Here is a 20,127-nt window from a genome sequence, read left to right as displayed (position 1 = left end):
ACTGAGAAATGTACATGTGTGAGTACACAGCTTGTGGTGGGGCAGGGGAGTGGGGACAGGAACAGAGGAAAGTATATCCCACATATGTGCATCCAGCTAGGAGCTCTCCCTTCTTGTCTGTCCCTGTTCCTAATGCTGGAGCTGAATTCTCATCACTACTACAGCTGAGTATTGCTCATTATGAACTGACTATCAATAGGCTGTGCTCCAAATTCATCAGCTCAGCCCTAAATTTCTTGTAGAAGTCACTGAACCAGCACAGTGGTGCTGTGTAGTTTGATGCACCCTTTCCAGGCTCCTCAGCAGGGTGGTTAATGTTTCCAGTCTTTCATTTTCTGCCTGCTCTTTGCATTGTACCTTGGTTGTCACCAAAAATCTATTTACTCTAGATAGGTATGTGACTTCAGCTATGTGACTGTGTGCATTTACTTCACTGAGATTTTATCTCAGGGCTTAGGGAAAAGGGGATGCGAATGACATCCCCCAGTTGGAGGTCACTGGTCAGGAGGCAGAAGAGGGGGCCTTCCTCCCAAGAAGCATGGTGGGAGGAAGGCACAGTCAGTAAAATGCATCCCACAGCTCTGACCAAATCCTCTTCACCACCACGTTTCAACCCTGCTGAAAAGCTCACCACTTATTGTGAGGGACACCACCGGGCTTCCCGGGAAGAGGAATTCAAGAAAATATTTACAGCTGGGCTTGTGAATTTGTTGCCATTTCTGTGATGTATTTATAGGGAAGGCCTGAAAGTCAGTTTGTTTGTTTTTCTTCAGAAATGTTTTGTTTTTTGTTTTTTTTTTAAATGACAGAAGCAAAAGGTCAGGATAATAGTTCAGAAATAATAGGCTCATACTAACTTCTGTCTTTGTGGCTGACTACGATCAATTAGTGACATTGAGGTGTGGACTGATGAATATTTATTTCCTTGTCACTGCTGACTTTAAGCTATCACCTTTCTTCACTCCTGCCACCCTTTCCTTTGGGCCAGTCCAAATTTTGTGCAAGTATGTGGTAAATAAACTGCACCGGCAGATCTGATCTGGCCGAGAAAAATATCCTAGAGAAAAATGGTGAATTTGCTGCCAGATGAGTTTCCCACTTTACGAGACTGCCTCGTAGACCTCTGTGAAAGCCAAACAAAGGGCAGTGCTGGACTGAGAAGGACAACTGAGGAAGGGAGAAGTGATGGTGGGGGCGGAGGACAAGGCCTATACAGGCTGGCTTAAACAGCACAAACACTGTGCCTCACAGGCTGGAGCTGAAAACGCAGGATGGCCTTCCTAGTGATTTAAAATTGAAGCCGTTCATGGTGCTGACACACACACACAAAAAGGTTATGAAATTATTCAGCTTGTTAGGCAAAGGCATATAGGATTTCTGGAGGCAGTGGGTAGGATTTCATGAAATCCTTTCATGAAATTCCTGTATTTGGTCAAGTATCACCTCACTGAAAGGGAAGGGACCTGTTCTACAATCTCATCGGAGAGCCTCAGCAGGAGGTAGTTCTGAGATACTCTTCCTCCACCTGCTATCCCATATCACACACTCTCTTACTCTTCTTTCTCCAAATTTTCACAGACCGTCAGTGGCCCACCAGGTCTGCAGCTCTATTCTGGAATTTTGCTGGGCTGGGGGGGGAAGAGAGAGTGACAGCATTCTGACAGGAGAGTAGAAAAGAGGAGCAGAGCCTGTTTCTGGCCCACCTTCTGCCTCCCCTGTTGTGACAAGACCCTCAGCTCTAGAGAGACATGGTGCAGAATAGAGACAGCAACCCCAAGCAGCAAGGAGCAACAGGACTGACTACATGGGACCCATAACCATGCAAAACAGCTTAAGATTTGTGCACACTAATTTCAGCACTGTTTGTGCTGCTGTCATGGCTTCAGGGTCCATTGCTGGGTCCTTCCTGTCAGTTTTCCACAAGAAGATGTCCCAGATAATAATTGTAAATTCTGGTTTCTCAGCTGAAAAGGTGAGTACTTGAACCATTGTCAGAAACATCATTCCTATTAACTTCTGCCTGTTGCTGAAGTTCAACCATTTTAAAAAATACAGACAAAAAGGGCATGCTTGGGAAGATAGGTGACATCTACTTACATGATTTTGTTTCTTTAGTTTTTCTGGTTTGTTTAATGCAGTTCTGTGGTTTCAACTACACTTGACAGACAGAAAATCTTAGTTCTGCTTCGGAAGAGGAATAAGCCATTCTGATATGACCTCTAGGCAAGTATAATTCTGTTCACAGCATGGTTTACACTAATTAACTCTTTTGTTCCTACAGCACATTCCCCAATCAAAGAACCATTGTCAGAACTTATTTTGATGCCCAACTACTCAGCCTTCCTTTACACAAAGGAGAAAGGTCATGCACCCATGTTTTATCTTTTGCACCTCAGCCTGAAAACACCACTGCTGGAGATTAGTACCTCTGGGCCTGCACATTCTGCTGAAATAATAGACACGTAGTTATCCACTCACCTGAACGTAGACAAATGGAAACTGCGGGGAAAGAACAAAGGAAAATCAGCGTTAGAGATATTAGTCACATATGGGTGGAAGTAATTTCCAGATTTGGAGTGAAGGGCAGAAGAACAACCTTCTAAGAAGTCCTTTGAGTTCTTCCTTTTCTGTACTTGATCTGTTTCCTTAGTTCTTGATGGTTAAGGGAATTTCCTCTGTAATATTTTAGAGCCCCAACTTTTTGTCTTACCACAGTATGAAAATGTGATGAAGAGTTTTCAAAGAACTTGTCTGTATGAGGAACTGGTTGCCAAATAAGCTAGATGGTGGACTTACACCCCTGACCAGTTCCTTAAAACCAAGTCCTTGTCATGCTGCTCTCTCTGCCTCTAAGCATGTGGTTGCACCTACTGCCAGAAACAACTGCCCATCTGTGACTTTCGATGGAAACTTGTCCCACCCATTTTTTCAGTAATGAGATCCCTGCCTACATGCTTATCCACATACATTCCTTTGCAAATCTGGTTTTAAACACCTGTAACTCTTTGAAAAAGGGGATATGTTTCTTAGTCAATAGAGACAGGTGGAGTGTGTCTGAGGACAGGGTATGGAATGGGTCAAGGATGGTGTGAGTAAGAAAGGATCATATGCTTTAAAGGCTGTCTTCAGTGGTTCTGGATGATGACAGTAACGGTGTTAATTGGGAATTAAGCTTCCTGGTTAACAACAAGGAATTATGGCTCTACCTTCTCATTCAGCGGGTAGAAGTCTTTGTCCAGAGAGATGATCCGAAACAGAACTGAAGGGTGTAACAGAAAAGAAGGAAATTCCACTGTTAAATATGTAACTGTTACCAGGAAATGCCAGTGTTTCAATAATTTATAACTCAGATTAATTCCACGGATCAACAGGCTCTGAATTAAGATCTCTAAGTTATGGAAGCAATTACTTCAGGCTCTTTCTCTTGCAAATGGTGAGAGGCAGACAAATTTAGAAGGATAATCAGGTCCTGGCTGAACTGAATTGTCCCTTGGGAGTGCCTGTCCTGCTTTGTTGATTCAGGTGCAGCCAAGGGAGACTATGCTTTGAAGTCATCCCAGATTTGTGCCTCTAGTTGAATAGAATGAATCTGAGCCTGTGCTTACATCTGGCTGAGATGCTGTGCCTGGAGGTTGGAGAACAGGAATGGTGAAGGTACCACATGCCCTAGATCTCAGCTGACAGAAATAAGATTTACTGAGTGCTTTAACTCCCCCCATGAAGGAGTCTGAAAACTTTAATAAAAGTATGGATCCTTTGGGGAATGAAGCCAGTAAGATTTTCTGCTATCAGAGTCAACACCAACCCAATTCCCCATACCTGTCTGTCCGGGCTTGTAGATGGGTTTGTCTGTCTGGACGAAGACCAAGCTCTCAGAATTCTTGACCAGCACCGACTTACGGCTCCTGAACTGCAGTGTTGGCCCCTTCACCGTCACAGTGAGAAATGCCACTGATGTGCTATTGGATTTTGGAAGCTAAGGGAAATGAAGAGGATAACTGCTTTACTGATTCACCCCGTTGCACTCAGCCTTTGAAGGACGGAGTATTAGCTACATCCGACAGTTCCCTAAAGGGACACCAAAGACTCAGTGCTGGAAGCAAGAGAAAACCATGATTTTCTGATATGAACTTGGAGGGCTTGTCTCCTCTGTCTCAAGAAAATCTTCTTCCTTCAGGAATTGTTGCAATGATAGATCTTCTCCATTTCCTTGAGTTTTCTCCATGCTGATGCTTCCTCTCCTTCCAATCCCTTGCTTCATTTATACACTTTCCTTAGAGAGATATTGAATCTCATCTTGTTCCATCCTACGATTTATCAAAATGGTAATCAACCCAGATTCATTATTTAGGGGATGGGACCAGTTACTTACATTATTCACCAACCAGCCTTCTGCAGGAAACAATCATGAATAAGCTCCAGAAGGAGATAAATGACCTCACGGACCTCACTGTCTTTAACCATTCCCCAGCTTCTACAGTTCTCATTCTACTTTGCTATTTTTCCTCTGGGGCTTATGGGGTATGTTCTGTCAGCCAAAGTTCTAGGACGAAGGATCCCAAAAGTGTTCTCTAGGGTCTGCATGCATAGAAATATCATAGAATTTGATAATGGTGGAAAATTATTCCTCATAAGGCTACCACAGTCAATTTTCCACATAAAATTCATTTTTTGTTTGGTTTAGCTTAGAAGTCTCTGCAGTGTGTCTTATTTCTCATTTCTGGACTATTTAGATCTACTATGCCACATCAGTAAACACAAGCATCATCCCACAAGGATGAAATACTCACCGAGAAAGGGATGCAGGTGAACACGTCGTTCTCTGATACCACGTCATCAATCAAGCTCCTGTTTTCGCCTTGATACTCGAGTGTGGTACTCAGCGTCACAGACTCATTCAGGTGGGTCAGCTGAACACAGACTTTCTCAGGAGAATCAGTGTGTATCAGAAAGGGCAGTAGCACCATATATTGCCTAGGAAGAGAGGGAAGCAAGAATCGGATCAGAAATGTGAAACGGTTTTAAGGAAACACTATTAAGTGAAAGGAAATTAACAAATCAGCATGCCTAATCCATTACTGTCCCTGTGAATAGCAGTGCATATACACGAGCATTCATTTTATTTTGGGTTTATACATATCAAACTGCATAACTAATTAGCCTAAAAGTAGGAAAATGCTTGCAGTGGAAGGAACAATTTCTATGCTAATAGAGAGTCCTTTACAAAGGAGGTTTTGTTCCGCTTCACAGCAGGGAGCAAGGACGGTGTGAAAGGTTCCAGGCTGTTAATTGATTTTTGTATATCCCACAATCTCCTATTGAGACTCAAAGGCATTAGCTTAAAAAGGTTGAAAATTCAGCAGTTTTAGGGTTGAGAAAAACACCCACTTGTCTGGCTGCTCCTGACTTTGCCTATCCAGGTTTCCAAATCCTTCTCATGCTGAGCAAAAATGTGAGTGCTTGCAGTTTGGGACCTTATTAAGATGAGCACACAAAAGATTTCCGAGGGTAGTGTTTTATTGCAACACAAGTGTACTTGCATCTTCAAAGAGCTTTTGATAAAGGTCCCCCACAAAAGACCCTTAAACTAAGCTGTCGTCCAATAAAAGGGATCATTTTACTAATTTTTTACTAATAAATAAAATTATTAATTCTGATCTGGATTAATTGGTTAAAAGATAGGACATAAAGGGTAGGAACCAGTGAAAATCTCTGGAGTCTGATTTGGGACTCCTGTTGTTCAGTACACTTCTAAATGATCTGGGAAGTACAATTTTCTGGTAATTGTCCAGGGTAAGAAAAGACCTAAAACAGACTTACATATTTGTGGAGAACTTTTGTCATATGGTGGGACTGTGTAGCAACAGTAGCAAATGAACTGTTCAAAAAGGGAAAATAATAGAAGAAGAAAAAATTACCCCAACAGTATATATGCTATCGTGTATATGCTGTGTCATTAAGTGGGCTATTACCACTCAGACATGAGCGCTGTTGATCACTCTTGGAAAATTCTCATTCAGTGACAAGTGACAAATGGACTGGAGGGAAGTGTTCAGGAAGGAATAGAGGACAAATCAGAACATATCATTTTGCCATTGTATAATTGCAAGGTACTTTCACATCACATATATGGCATGCATTTAAAAAATGGATTTAGCAGAAAAGATTCAGTGAAGGATGGCAGAGATGATCTGAAATCTGGAATGATTTCCATAGGAGGAGACACTACATAGATTAAGACTCTTCAGCTTGGAAAAAGGCACGACAGAAAGCTATAAAGTCATGATGTGCACAAAAGAAAGTATGCTTTGTTCATCACCTGTGACAACAAGTGTAGTAAACAACACCAGGTGAAAATATTAAGCAGCTGGCTTAAAAATAGAAGGGAGCAGAAACTTTTTCACTAATGTACAAAATCAAACTGAAGAACTTAATGTACCAGGTGCTGTAAAATACAAATGTATGATTCTGGTATGGCCAGCCTGTGGCTCTTGAGTCTTCTGGTGCTCTCAAGCAGTCCGTAAAGGGCACGTATACACTGTCACTCCCCGCCTGCCAGTAACTCTCCAAGGCATATGGCATCTGCCCTAAGGCACCAGCTATATAAAATTTGCTATGAGGCTCATAAGGGCAAGAAGATCAGCTACTCCTGATATGAAGGTTATTTAAAATGTCCTCGGTAAATTCATTGCCCAGAAATGGCTAGAAAACATAGCAGCATAGGTGTAATCCCTGCCACAGTAAGACCTTGAACCTCTGATAGGAGCTCCATAAGGCTCCAGCAGATGGGAAACTCATGTCCACAGTGCTCACCTTGCTCTTCTACTCTGCCCCTTAGCACCTATGACTGACCACGAATGCAGATAGAATGCAGAACCACTGTAGTCCTCTGGTCTGATGCTGGACCATTTTCATGGGCTTGGTATTCCTTTTTCCCTGTGCACATTCAAGCTATCCAAATGCAGCAGCAGGAGGCTCTGGTGGCAATTTAGTCTGCAGGTCATATTAATCACTGTGTGCATGGGACAAAACCTGTGGTCAGGACTGCTCATACCACTTTTCCATGGAACCTCCACTGGAGAAGGCTAACGTGCACCTTGCCGGATGGTGCCAGCCCTGGAGAAAGAGATAGCTGGGCCCATTCAGAGCTATTGCCTGGGCTCTGAGCTTTTTGGAAGTCCTAAAGCTACTGTAGAGGCAGCGGGACCCCGGCAGTGCCTGTTTCCCTCACCATGGTGAGGACCCAGCCGGCAACTCTGGTCAGCCCATGCTGCTGCAGAAGCAATGAAAGGAGGGACCTCCAGCCACCCAGGGACTGACTGACAGCTTGTGGCTACCTGCTGGCCCCAGTGCTCCCCTTCCTCCACAGCCCCCTCACCACAGCCTCACGCCGTGCCTGCTTCCCCCAATCTCATTTCCCCTGCCCGCTGTCAGTGTCACTGGCAGTCTGACTGTAACGTCCCGTCTACTGAAGGGACAGCGTGACCTAGTTCGTGGGGAATTTGGCCTCATTCCTTTTCCTGTTCACTGTTCTCCTGAAATTTTGGCCAACACGCAGAACTTGCCCCTACACCGGCTTCCTCGCCTCTGAAACAAGGATATGAAATATGCCGACCTCCCTTTAGCTGTTTTGGGATGTGTTGGTGAAAAGAGCTAGATGAATTAAAATACTATGAGACCTTTAAGTAACTGGGGTCACAAAGTCCACGTATAGACGTTCCAGGACAAAAAGCATCTGGGTGGCCAAAAGAGACCTCAGCAGTCTCCCTGCGTGCAACAAACTGTTCTGACAACAGAGGCAGTGACTCTGTCAGAAGCAGGCATCCAGGAGGGATAGGAGACCCTAGAGAAAGTGGCTGCGGCAAAAATAATGAGTTTGTCTATATAGAGAAGGTAATACTCTAGCTTAAGATGGACTAATGTCTGTGTATTGACTCTCAGCTACTTCCTACAACAAACACGCAACCAAAGGCGACAGTGAATTTCATCACCTCCATCAGTCCAAATCCATACCTGCCAATTCAAGTGCCTTCAGGACCTTGCATTTCTGACCATATGCATTGTATTCCCAAGCACGGCCACTGCATTGTAAAACAGCTTGCATGCACAACCACATACCAGAACAGGAGAACAATACCTCCTGTTGAATTCTTCCAGAACAGAGCCAGAGCAAGAAAAAAAAAAAAAAATCTTGCTGTCAGTATCTTACAGAATCCTAAAATTTTTGGATGCAAGGAACCTCTGGATGTCTCAAGCCCAACTTCTCCTGGAACAGACTGTTGCAAAGGACTCCATAGATGGAATTTCTGCCATCTCTCTGGTTCACCTGTTCCAGTGCTGCACTGACTTGGTGAATACATTTTTTTCTAATATATAGTCCGAATCTCAATTGTGTCTGCTGTGCAGCTGGCCACATCTGAAACAGAAACAGCAGCAACTGCTTCTGCTCAAAGAAGCGATCTCCCTGCTTGTGCAGGGCACAGTAAACAAGTCTTGGTTGGAAGCTTCATTTTGTCTTCAGTTCAAGGACGGCTCACCTTCTATGTTGTGCACAGCATCTGATCTACCCTGCAGCACTTGAAACAGAACCACTACCCACATAGTAATTAGCAATTCACTGCTCAGACTCTGCTGCCTCCCTGCTGGGCTCCTATCTTCATTCTGTGGATCCCTACTACACCCCACGCTCCCCCACCTCTCCCAGCCCTTCCTCCTTCTCCCCTCCCAAACTGGTGCTCAGGTCAGGGACAAGGAACAGCATGTTGTTCATAGGAGGAGAGGTCTGAGCAGTACGTATTCATTCCCCTTCCCCCTGATCTTGGTCAGGGATGAATTAAGATTACTTAATTACATCAGATTACTGTAGGGAGACCAGAGAGATCTGCCTGACCCCAAAGCAGACTTGGCTGGCTGATCTACCCCAGAAGCACCCAAACAGGGCATGTCAATGAGGGTTTGATGGTACACCATGAGTCCAAGGTCCTTCCGTCCGAGCCGGTCACCACTTCACCTCTGACTGCACAGTAAGCGGCAGCAGTAATGCTGCACCTTCTGCTACAGCTGCCAGCACTACTGCCGTGCTTGTGGGCATGAAATCTCTGCAGCAAGCGTTGAGATCCACGCCGGCGAGAACTGCCCTTCTGCCAGCACAGCAAGAGGCACGACGTGTGACGGCAGCCGGGCTCTGGAGAGGGAGGCTGCTCCCGTCCAGGCTAGAGGCTGCGGAGCAACCGGCTCCGGTAGTCGAGGCTGGGGTGGGGATGGCAGACTCCAGTCTGCCCGTGCCATCCCGGGCTGCGCCTCTCCTCGGGACCCTCGGCAGAGCGGGTGCTGCAGCCGTGCTGCTGGTCTGCAGAGCCCTGGGGTGGATGCCCCAGGGGAGGGTGCCAGCGCCAGGCTCCACGCCAGAGGAAGAGAATCTAGGTCACAGATCCTCTTTGGGAACAAGTACATCCGATGCTGCCAAGGGAAACAAACTGGCTTGAAAGCAACAGGAGAACGGGGAGAAATAACTCGGTGGTTGAAGCAAGGATACCACGGGAAAGGTAAGTACATGGATTCTGGCATCACGCCCACAGAACCCCGGGCACCTGAAAGTTTCTAGGCAGGAATATACTTAGGCAAGGATGTTGTGAGGACCCAGGGCTGGACCAGCAGGCAGCTGCAGGGCGGGAGTGTGGGCAGTGGCAGAGCTGGGGGGGCAGGGGGTCCCAGGGCTGTACAACCAGGGGGTTGCAGGGTGGGAGTGGGGAGCGCTTGCAGAGCTGTGCAGGAGGCGCAGGGCTTGGCTAGTAGTGGGGCGCAGGGCAGGAGTGGAAGAAACTCGCACAGCTGTTTGACAGAAAGGAAGAAAACTGGAGGAAAAAAAAGAGCACTAAGACCTCCCTCCCCCCTCCACATGTGTAGCTTACGGTTCTGTGGTGGGAGAGGTATTTCCAGGAAGGAAGAAGAGGAGAAGGAGGAAGATGTTTGGTTTGCTGGGCAGCCCGTCCTTCCCCATGGTGCAGAGCAGGTCGTGGTGAGTCAAGCAGACACCCAGTCTGGTCCGGTCCTGCTGTTTTCCTGCACCTTGTAATTTCCCTCCACTCTCTGCTGGGTCAGCCTCTTTATAACTGCTCTCTGCAAACAGCCCAGGGGCTGGAGGAGATAAGGGCTGGGGGCCAGGACCCATCCGGAAACGGGGGAGAGGCGGTGCGGAGGAGCTGGAACAGAGGGACAGTATTTGGCTAGAGACTTTCCAAGTGGGGGCAGGGTATTTATTTATTGGGTAGTGCTTATATTAGAAATCTTTGAATGATTCATACCCTGCTTTCTTTAACCCATCAGAAATCCACACTGTTGGGGAAATGAACAGTGTTCAACACAGGGGAATATTCCCTGTGGGCACCATCCAGCCACAGCACTCTCATGTGGGGTACTGTGATCTTTTGAAACCAAAAGCCAGGTTTATAGGCATTTTAAGAACAAAAGGAAATCCTCCGACAGAAACATTGCCCACATTGTGTTAACAGAATACCGTAGGAGTTTGCTGACACAGTTGCTAACAGAGCTACTATGGGTTAGACAATCTGTCAGGAATACAACCCGAAATGAGGTGGTGTACCGGTCTAGATATGGAAATTAGTTCTGTTTCCACTGTGAACATGCACAAATATTACACAATGCCATTGGGAGACATCTTTGCCTCCCCAGCATGGTGATCACCTTCTGTCATTCAGTGTCACCTGGAGTGCAGATGTTCCAGGTGTTCCAGGTGGCTCCTCCTTCCCTTTGCCACATTCAGATCTGTGCTTCTGTGAGTCACGTTTGTAATAAAAGTCACTCAGAAATAGTGCTGCTCACTTGACTCAGTCTTCTGCAAACCTCTGGTTGTAGCAGCTTATCCAGAAGTTGGATGTAGTAAGAAAAAAGGTTTGCTAAATTCCAGCAGGTCATTGAACAGAAATATTCAGTCCAAACTACAAGCACTCCCTGAGAAGCCTAACTAGGTGGGATGTTTGCACCAGTCCACGGAAAACTGCAAAATCACAGCTGTAAGGCTGTCAGTATGCCCTCCTGTGCCTGTGCAGTGAAAGGATTCGGTAACACTCTTGATACAGATTCATGATCCCTGTGAAGATTTCTATTGTGTACGAATAACCAAGCAGAGAAAATGCTTCAGCATAAACCACCTTGAATGTGTCTGTGTGAATTCACATTAATGGCAGAAGTTCTCTGTTCTGCTTATTAGATCACAACAGCACAGGCAGCCCTATTTGCTCTTTGCCTGAAGATTAAGCTTTGAAAAAAGACTGAATGTTAAGACTGAATGTTAGCTATACAGTGTGTCTTGACTCTGATGTAGTAGCCAGAAAACTGCAGGGAAGAGCAGTGCAAAGGACCAGGAGAAATATCTGAGGATGAAAGGAAGTGTAAGACTGGCTTTCAAAAATCAGGCACAGTCTCTTGCAGAATAAAGTTTAACACCTTCTGTAAATCAGAAAATTTAGGAAAACAGTTGGGATGCAGCCAGTGTGTGCTGGGGGGAAGTGTTATATAAATGTCATATGGAGAAGGAATGAATGCATACTCACACAAACCAAACGATTTAGCAGATTATCAGTTAGAGATGGAAATACTGATTAAAAAGTGGTTGCATAACTACCAAGTAATAAAAACCATACAGATCTTTCTCCAGAAATTCCCCCTATTGTCTGTCCTCTCACTCCCATCTTCAATTTCTCCAGTAAATAACTCATGCAAAATAGCAGTTTTCAAAGCAATAGTGTCCTGGGCATTTGCTGGAAAACATGACTCATCCCAAGTTGCCTGTTGTCATTCAGGCTGCTGTAAACCGAAACCAAAAAGAAATCCGAATGGACACATGCAAAGTACACTTTAAGGGTAGGCACGTAAAACTAAAATCCATAGATCTATAGGGCCTTCAAAACCAGTGATTCAATGGAGATCCTATTCACTATCGTCTTCTTCCTTCTACTAACCAATTTACCATCCACAGGGTATAAAATACGTGCTTCCCAGTCTCCCAGGAACCACTTACCAGCTCCCTGACACCCTAATGCCCTCTTTGCTCCACAAGCCCTAACCTCCCTTTAGCTCCGGCAGTTGGTGCTTCAGCTGGTTCCTGTCTGAGAAAGTTCAGAACAAGGGGTCTGAACTTGTACTTAGCTTGCAAGCTGTGCTTTTGCACACCTGAAGGAGAGATTGTGCGACTGAAAGACTGGCTACTTCTTCCAACAAGGCTAGCTGGTCTGATAAAAGACAGCACTGCTGAAAAAGGCATGCAACATCTTTACCATACACCGTGATGGCTTCATGATTTTAACCACAGGGAAGGTATATTTCCTCTTATGATAATACTTCATAGGTGTCTGAGGTCACTGTGCACCTGGCAGGTCAAGAGACAATCTGTACGTATCTAATAGCTTCAGCGACTGGTCCCCAGATTAAGCTGGTACAAAACCTAAGTGAATCACTGTACCTAAACGTTGATCACAAAGAATTTAAAAAAGACCACATCACAGTAAACGGTTGATATAGCCAAGATGCCTAAATCTAATTTCTTATAACCCTCCAAGCAGAGTGGATTTCTATACTAAACGATAGCAATTAATTTTGGTTCATCCTGCGGGAAAATGAATGATTACATATGTTTACTCTCACTTTTAAAGGTAGCACATATTTTGGCTGTTCCACAGGAGGTTTTAGAAACTTATTTATTTCCAACGCTAAATCGAAACTATAACCTTATTCTAAAATTTTATTTTGTTCCAAAGAACACTTGGGAAAATTAGCTCAATTCTAGATAATTCTCAGAGATGTTACAGTGATACACTGATAAGTTACATGTGCTGATGCATTGGATTTCCTTTCCAGGTATTATCGTATTGAAATGGAGCAAGACACCATGTCAGTAAGAAACGGACACCATGGGAGCACTTCTACTTTGCCTGAATGTATCATTATGACTATTTTTTTATTTTCTGGAGCATTTCATTCTCCACAATATTTCCTTCTTGGGTTCCTTTCCACCATAAATAAAATACATTATTTTGAGTTGGACCAACTGACACAAAAGATGCAATTAATAAGTTAATAGAGGCCATCATAAATATTGATAAATTCCAGTCACAGCAAACCTTATTCTGCAAAGTTTCTTATCAGCCATACAGTCTTCACTGCATTGGCTAGCAAAGATGACAGAAAAATGTGAAATGTCCTACACATCCCAGTTTATGACCACTATAGAAAACATATTTCCCCATGAAAATAAAGTCAGATATCGAGCCGTGCAATTCTAATCACTTTAACACAGTTCTGGTATATTTTCCTCTGAGTTCTTTTCAGTTTCTACTGTTCAGCTTTGTAGATGACTACCAAATGTCCAGTAACAGAGTGGCTCACTGGTCACTGCAATTGCAGGAAGAAAAGGTGTGTGTGTGGGTGTAAATACCCTTAGTCCTATCACAACACTATTATGTGCAGGAATCCTTGTTTGCCCCAGCAGTATTAAGCAATTTTGGAATTACTGTCACCAAAGGTAAATAATCCCAAGACTGACACCTGCTTCTTTATTGTGTTCCTGTTGTGCCTCCTCAAGGACTGTAGCACAACGCTCAGCCCTCAAAGCCAAACCAAAGCAATAAACTGAACTTCAGCCTTTGGCTTTTAAGAAGAGGCATGTGTTAAAAGAAAAAGCTGAGGAAGCAGCTCATGGTAACACTGGTATCGTGCCTAAGGTGGTCAATGCACTTTCACACAAGAACTCCTGGTGGAAACCAGCAGCTCTAGCAAGGGAACGTCTCTCTTCAGTACCTACAGCAGCTTTGCATGGGCACAGGTGAGAAAACAGTCGCTGTAAAACCTGAGACTTACATTAACAGCTCCGGTTAACGAAACTGTGTTAGCTGTTCAGCTAAAGGCTGAAGAAAAAAAATCTTTCAGGAGAACAAAGAAAAATGAATTCAGTATTTTTATACTAAATGAAATCCAAATAATGATATTGCTTTCTACCGCCTATGTAGCTAAAGCAAAGAAACCCAACCCAATTTATTTCAAATGACAAAAAAGCATTACAAGAAAAAGTACTTGTATAAATTAATAGGAGTAACACCAATACCCAGAGAGATAAAAGAGGGTTTATTATTGTGTGGGAGACAAAATGTTTCACAGCCCATAGTGAAGAGAAGGTCCTCTATCAGAAAAGCTCAGGCAATACAACCATTATACAAGCTGTAACACGCAGATAAAAGAAGATATGCAATTAAATGAAACACCACAAAAAGGCTTTATCAGCTAAATTTCAAATGAAACTGAAAATATCAGAGCAAATAAAGGTTGTCCGCTTTAGTGGGTTGTTGAGTATCTTAACCTGAGAGAAGGACCTGGTGGCAGATTAACTGCCTTTCCCAGGCACGGACATCTGGGCTGCCAAATATAACTCATATTTCTGTCGTGTCATATGAACAAATGAGTAAATTCGGGCATGGCAAAAGCATCAATGAATTATTCTTATTTTAATGCACTTTGTAGATTAAATTGCAAACCAAATCGGTAGCTGGGCTTTATAAATATTCCTGTGACTATACTTTGCGTGATGTAAGGCTAGCCCATTTGTAGGGTAAGCCCTATACGAAGTGGGGGTTATCCACCTTTCCCAGCTGTGTTATAACAAACATCACCTCTATGTATAAAGTTTGTCTTGCCTTAAAATAAATGTATACTGTGTGTTGCAAAAAAGGCTGCAACCAAAGTCTGTTAACCCTCTGGCAAAAGAAATCAGCAGTGTGTCTGTCTGATACTTAGAGTGCGGAGTTACACACAGAGTAGGCTCAGTTGTTGAAATCCCACTGTTAAATCCATTAAAGGTAATCAGTTAATGATACCTAATAATTTTAAAATATATAAACAAGAAACTAGCTGTTTGCACGTTCACAGATATTTTTGGGGTATTACAGAGAAATTAAGATAATCCCTGACGTAGTAAAGAATGAAAAGCTATTTTCATTTACACATTTGTATTACTCAGACCCTTGCCTAGGAAGGGGAGAGAAAAAGCCAAAACATTTACAACTGTGTCTGAAAACAACACTTGGGACAATTAACTACACTCTTTTTGAGTCATATGCCTCCTCTTTTCAGGTAAAACCTTACCATATAAAAAGACATACAAAATGCATATAGACTTTGTGTTTATCTTTCGGTTTAGCTGTGATGTTATTGCCTGGGCTCCCTCTCTCCTCAGATTAGGTACAGGCATCTCATGAAGGTCCTTCTGCTGGCCCTGAGGTTGATGTTCAAGGCAGGTGGAATGAGTTGGAGCCAGGCTCTTCTCAGAGGTGCACAGTGGCAGGACCAGAGGCAATGGGGCAAGCTGCATACAAAGAAACGCTGAGAAAGCAGAAGGAAAAAATGCTTTCCCTGAGGGTGATGCAACAACAGAAGAGGTGCCATGGGCTAGCCATCCCCAGAGACCATCCAAACTTCATGGCGTAAGGCCGTGAGCAAGCGTGCCGGCGGAGAAGAAGACCGTACTAACATGTCATAAGCATTTCAAATATTTTTCCCATTTAGATTTGGCATTCATTTAGCTACAAAAAAGTGAAACCCCAGATCACTGCCGCCCTCTGAACAGCTTTGCTAGAAGGCAGGTCAGGGAAAGGGGTACGAGCCGGGATGCTGTAACGCAGCTGGAGAACACGGCATTTATCAGGACCTTTTTGAACACAGTGTCCTCCTACAGAGCCTGCCCTGGCTGCATTACACCACTGCACTTCCCTCTCGTTTTGGGATACCCTGCACTGGACACAAGTGGTTGGAAGGGAACAGGACAAGACCTCACCTAAGCAGACAGGGGCTGTGAGGAGAGATCCAGCTGTGCATCCCACACTCGGCACACAGGACTCACCCCGGCACAGACCCCGGGTCACGGAGTGTAAGTGCGGACACCCCTTGCCTTGACAGGAGGGACAGCAAGGGGAGCCAGTGCTAGTCACTTCCAGTAAAGTGAAGTAGAAAACATGTGGCACAGTTATGCAATTGCCTGTGGTAATAACCCAGCCTTCACTTCCCCGTGGGTAGGGAGCCAAAGAGTGGGAGGCTGAAAAAAATGTGCGAGGTTAGCACTTTAGTAGTATGCACCCAGAGCCCTGTCAATACACAGTGTGGTGATTTTTACTCCCTCCGCCTCTGCCTGCCTCATTCATGTTTACCCTCCCTTCACTCTCAGATAGGATTTTTTAAATCTCCCAGCTGTCAGGTTATGTACACAGTGTGACAACACGGGGTCCAGAGGCCTTCTGAAATCACGGTCTGAAGGGACGTCCTGGATTGCCCAGCAGGAACACTGGTATGGCAGGAGGGGGGAGCAGAGGACTCCAGGGCAGGATCAAAAGGCATCAGGAGATCAGTGTGCTGAGCTTGCAGGAGCATCACAAAAGGGAAGCGCGAGAAGTTTCCTTGAAGGAGGCTTGTAGGTCCTGTATTCAATGTAATGCCTTGCTTTTAGGATTTTCTTGATCCTCAGAAGGTGACCCTTTAGGAGGTCGAGCAGAAAGCAGCTTTCTCTTGCTGTTGGGGTGCAAGACTAGCTGACACAATGTTGCTTCCCCACTTGAAAAATTTGTGAGAAAACTTTTCATTATTACCCTGAAAAAAATAATTAAAATGTACGCGAGTGCTGTTCCTCAGGAAGCCCTTCTATGATGCTACGTTTCACAGCCAGTAGTGCCAGGGATGTGACCATGCTTCTGTGTCACCTGTCTGATGAATCAGATGGTGGGGGTCGTTTGACTGCAGGCAGGGCCCTACCTCCATAATTGCTTAGCAGGTAGGTGGCAAATGAACTCAAAGAAATAATCGTAGAGCAAGGCTGAGTTGTTTCCTCAGAGCATTTAGACACATCATCCTTTCCTGACTGAAGGTTCCTCAGGCACATTTCTGGTCTTCTCTGATCAGTGAATTGGTTGGTCATCACTCACACTTCATATTTGACAGAGGGAGGGTGGTGAGGAGAAGACCTGAACATCAACAAGTAGGTAACAAGATCTGGAAAATAAAAGAAGTCATACAGCTGAGGTCTTGCTGTGCCATTATTGAACAGCTTGGCACTATTACCTGTGACACTGCAGGGATCAGAGAGGATTTGAGCCAGAAGGTGGAGCAACCAAATTCCCTGGACCAAGGACTCCTTTGTCTAACGAGAGTGCTGGGTGAGCAACTGAGGGGCCTAAGCAAGAGAATGCTGCTATACTGGAGCTCATCTTTCTGGGGAGATCCATTTGGGTTTTTCTCTAGATTTTGCATCCTGCTGCCCACATTGTGGATGAGACTCATCATCTACAGTAAAAAAGCTTTTGTTCAGTTTCCAGAACAAGTCTGGTCGTTACAGGTCCTCTTCTTCTAACTAGACCACGGCATCAGTCTTTAGCAGATCCTTCAGTGTGAACTCCACATGAGCAGCAAAGCAATTCCCATGGCACAAATAAACTTTACAAAGAAGGATTTAACACAAAGGGAAGTAAGATTGACAGAGCATTTTAGTCAAAGACATTCTCGTGATTATACTCGTTGTTATCTCTTTTTTTATTCATAAGAACATGTATTTCAGAATAGCTTTTAATGTACTTCTAACAGAGCCAAAGCCAGACCCATAGGAGATCCAGAAGCTGCAGAGCAGGCACGAGGGCACTGGCAGACAACCATAGTGAAGTTTCGAATTTCCCATTTCTCATAGTGTTGCTGACTCAGTCCAAGGACCTGCACAACAGTTTCAGTGGATACTTATATCCGTCTTTATTCTATGGTAGCTTTTTTAAACTGAGATGTGCAATACCAAGCACAGTAAACCAGAGTCTGTGCCTTTAATGAGACAGCAGCATGGTATCTCAGAGCACCTCTTGGGCTAGTGACCCTGATTTTCTCACACTTGGGGAAATAGAGTTTGCTTAGCCTGTGTGTCTTGCCAAAATTAAAGTAGTTTGACCTTCTGAGACCTAGAACATTCCCCGTGTCTCTGGGATTGAATGATATGATGCCTCAGGATTATTGGATTACAGAGGAAGAAATGACATTCAGACTAGTGGGTGTCCCTGTCTTGCTGAGTTAACAATTAATATACTTGCTTCAGCTTCAGGTGTGTGGCACAAAACAGATAGCTGAAACAAGACACCCAGTTTCCAGAAATCTGGGAGGTGTTGGAATGCATTTTAAAGAATATAGCTGTTCCCTGTGGGAGCAGGAGCCAGGGAGAACATGGTCTACATGTAAGAATCTGGAGGAAGAGTATGAGTATGGGATGTCTATTAGATCTGACTGAAACTGGCAATTAGCTGTTTGAGTTACAGGATAAAAATCAGGTAATAAACATTACATTTTCAGCATGCAGAGGAGGAGTCTGCAGTGGGAATAATGCTCTTGATGTTTTAATAGTTCAGGTTTGGCCTAAGAGGAAAAGAAGGCTCCAAAAGAATGATAAAAATGCAGCTTTTTTTTTTTTTTTTTTTTTCCAGGACCTTGTTTCTTCCCAGAAAATGATGTTTGGCTGAACAGAATAACATTTGGCCAGACCTGAGGGGGATTTTTATGAGTTCCATGTGGGATGCTGAAGCCTTGGCTTAATTGGCCTCAAATCCCCCAGAAAGATGCACATCCTGTATCCACATCCACTCAGCCTGCTCTCCTTTTCAACCTTCTTGCTGTAACTATTGATTTCTCTTGCTTTAGTCCAGTCTGATGCTTGTGTAAATCAGGTTGGATGCTACAGTTTGGTGTGTGTCAGGAAAGTAAAATTCACAGCCTTTCTTGCTTCCCTCCTACTGCCAGTGAAGTTTTAATTTTGGAACTTAGCATGGAAATCTGCACTCTACCCAAAGCAATTTCATGCCCCACAAATTCCTCGTCTGTGAAACTTAATGAAATGGCTTTTTATAACATCAATATCATGCATATCCTGGAAGGCCAGCCCTGTGCAATTCTGAAACTCACACATGGCTGATGGATCCTGTGAGTATTTGGGTACTGTGTTGCCTGTGGAGACTCAGACATCTGGTTTGTTGAGGAGCCAGGCCTGAGTAACTTAGAAGCACAAATCCCACTGACTCAAATTATTTAGTACCTTTTGCAAAAAAAAAAAAAATTGATTTGGGAAGAGGGATATTCTGTGTTGACATGATGATTAATTTTCATTGAAAAGAAATGCAAGTCCACACACAACTTTAGCAAATTGCCTGGTGAAATGGATCCTTTCAAAACGCATACTAGTCCTCAGCACTTCAACAGTTATGCACCTTTGCTTAAATTCTTGTTCACGCCCTTGCATGGCAGGTCCTTCCCCCACCCCCCACTCCATGACAGATCCATCCTTTTTTTTCCCCGCTGCCTCATGGCGGATGGCCAGCCCCTGGTACACTGCAGATAAGGTGGCGTGGGGCTGGATCCCACCAGCTCTGAACTGCAGCAGGACCAACCTGGGACCGTCCCGGTTCCCACCGCCCTGCCTGGCCACAGCCATGGCGTGGTGGTTGCTCCTGGGTAAGAGGATCCACATCCATATTACTTTCCGCAGCCCTCTCGATGCTGCTCTGCTTCCCCGCCTCCATCCATGCCTCCCTGTCCCTTTGGGGCTCCGTTAGTGCCTGGATCCCACTTTTCCCACCCATCCACTGACTCTAGCACGCTGCAGCCCAAGAGCGTTTGTGTTTGGAGAAACCACCATGACTCCAAGTGTAATGAGGTGGGGGATGACAAGGGGTGCAGGAAAACAGAAAGGGTTTTTGCTGGTGGCTGGGACAGGGCATCATGATCCAGGCTCGTCATCTCTTTTGGACAAAGTCTGGCCAGTCTGGTGGACTGAAGCGCCTGGCAGGGGGAGACCCAGGATGTGGGACCGGACACTTACCAGGCCTGGACTGAAACCTGCCCCTTTCTTCACCCTGCCCTCTACTAGGCATAATGCAGAGTCAGTCCGTGATGTCCATACATAAAACCCTACTTTTATGTCACAGGGACAGAGGCAGCACCCTGGCAGGGCTGGGGAAAGGTAGGGGGCTGTTCAGAAGCCACAGGCAATGGGTCCTGCACCCTGGAGGTGGGAGGGACTGGTCATGCTGCATATTACAGTAGTTGCCA

The 20,127-nt window shown here is 44.8% G+C and overlaps 1 protein-coding gene and 1 long non-coding RNA gene across 4 annotated transcripts in view; one reads left to right on the top strand and one right to left on the bottom strand.

The window, feature by feature from the left end:
- Nucleotides 1-10,239, bottom strand: part of LOC126048080 (alpha-2-macroglobulin-like) — a 41,904-nt gene extending 31,665 nt beyond the window's left edge. Inside the window, exons 1-5 of one of the 3 annotated variants that reach the window (XM_049822568.1) lie at nucleotides 9,912-10,239; nucleotides 4,791-4,974; nucleotides 3,820-3,976; nucleotides 3,207-3,259; nucleotides 2,479-2,499 (exon numbers count right to left, since the gene is read on the bottom strand). In XM_049822568.1, the coding sequence (XP_049678525.1) occupies nucleotides 2,479-2,499; nucleotides 3,207-3,259; nucleotides 3,820-3,976; nucleotides 4,791-4,974; nucleotides 9,912-10,171 (675 nt within the window). In that variant the 5' untranslated portion in view covers nucleotides 10,172-10,239. The remainder of the gene's footprint in view (nucleotides 1-2,478; nucleotides 2,500-3,206; nucleotides 3,260-3,819; nucleotides 3,977-4,790; nucleotides 4,975-9,911) is intronic. The other 2 variants (XM_049822567.1, XM_049822570.1) reach the window with 2 other exon arrangements.
- LOC126048088 (uncharacterized) lies at nucleotides 7,863-13,056 on the top strand. The gene is made up of 2 exons (XR_007508783.1): nucleotides 7,863-9,545; nucleotides 12,877-13,056. It is a non-coding gene; the product is annotated as an uncharacterized LOC126048088 (long non-coding RNA).
- The last annotated feature ends 7,071 nt before the right edge of the window (nucleotides 13,057-20,127 follow it).

This window comes from Accipiter gentilis, chromosome 18, assembly GCF_929443795.1.
Source record: "Accipiter gentilis chromosome 18, bAccGen1.1, whole genome shotgun sequence".
NCBI classification, from domain to species: Eukaryota; Metazoa; Chordata; class Aves; order Accipitriformes; family Accipitridae; genus Astur; species Astur gentilis.
The sequence above is the reverse complement of the archived record's forward strand: the minus strand, read 5'-3'. Positions and strand labels throughout refer to the sequence as shown.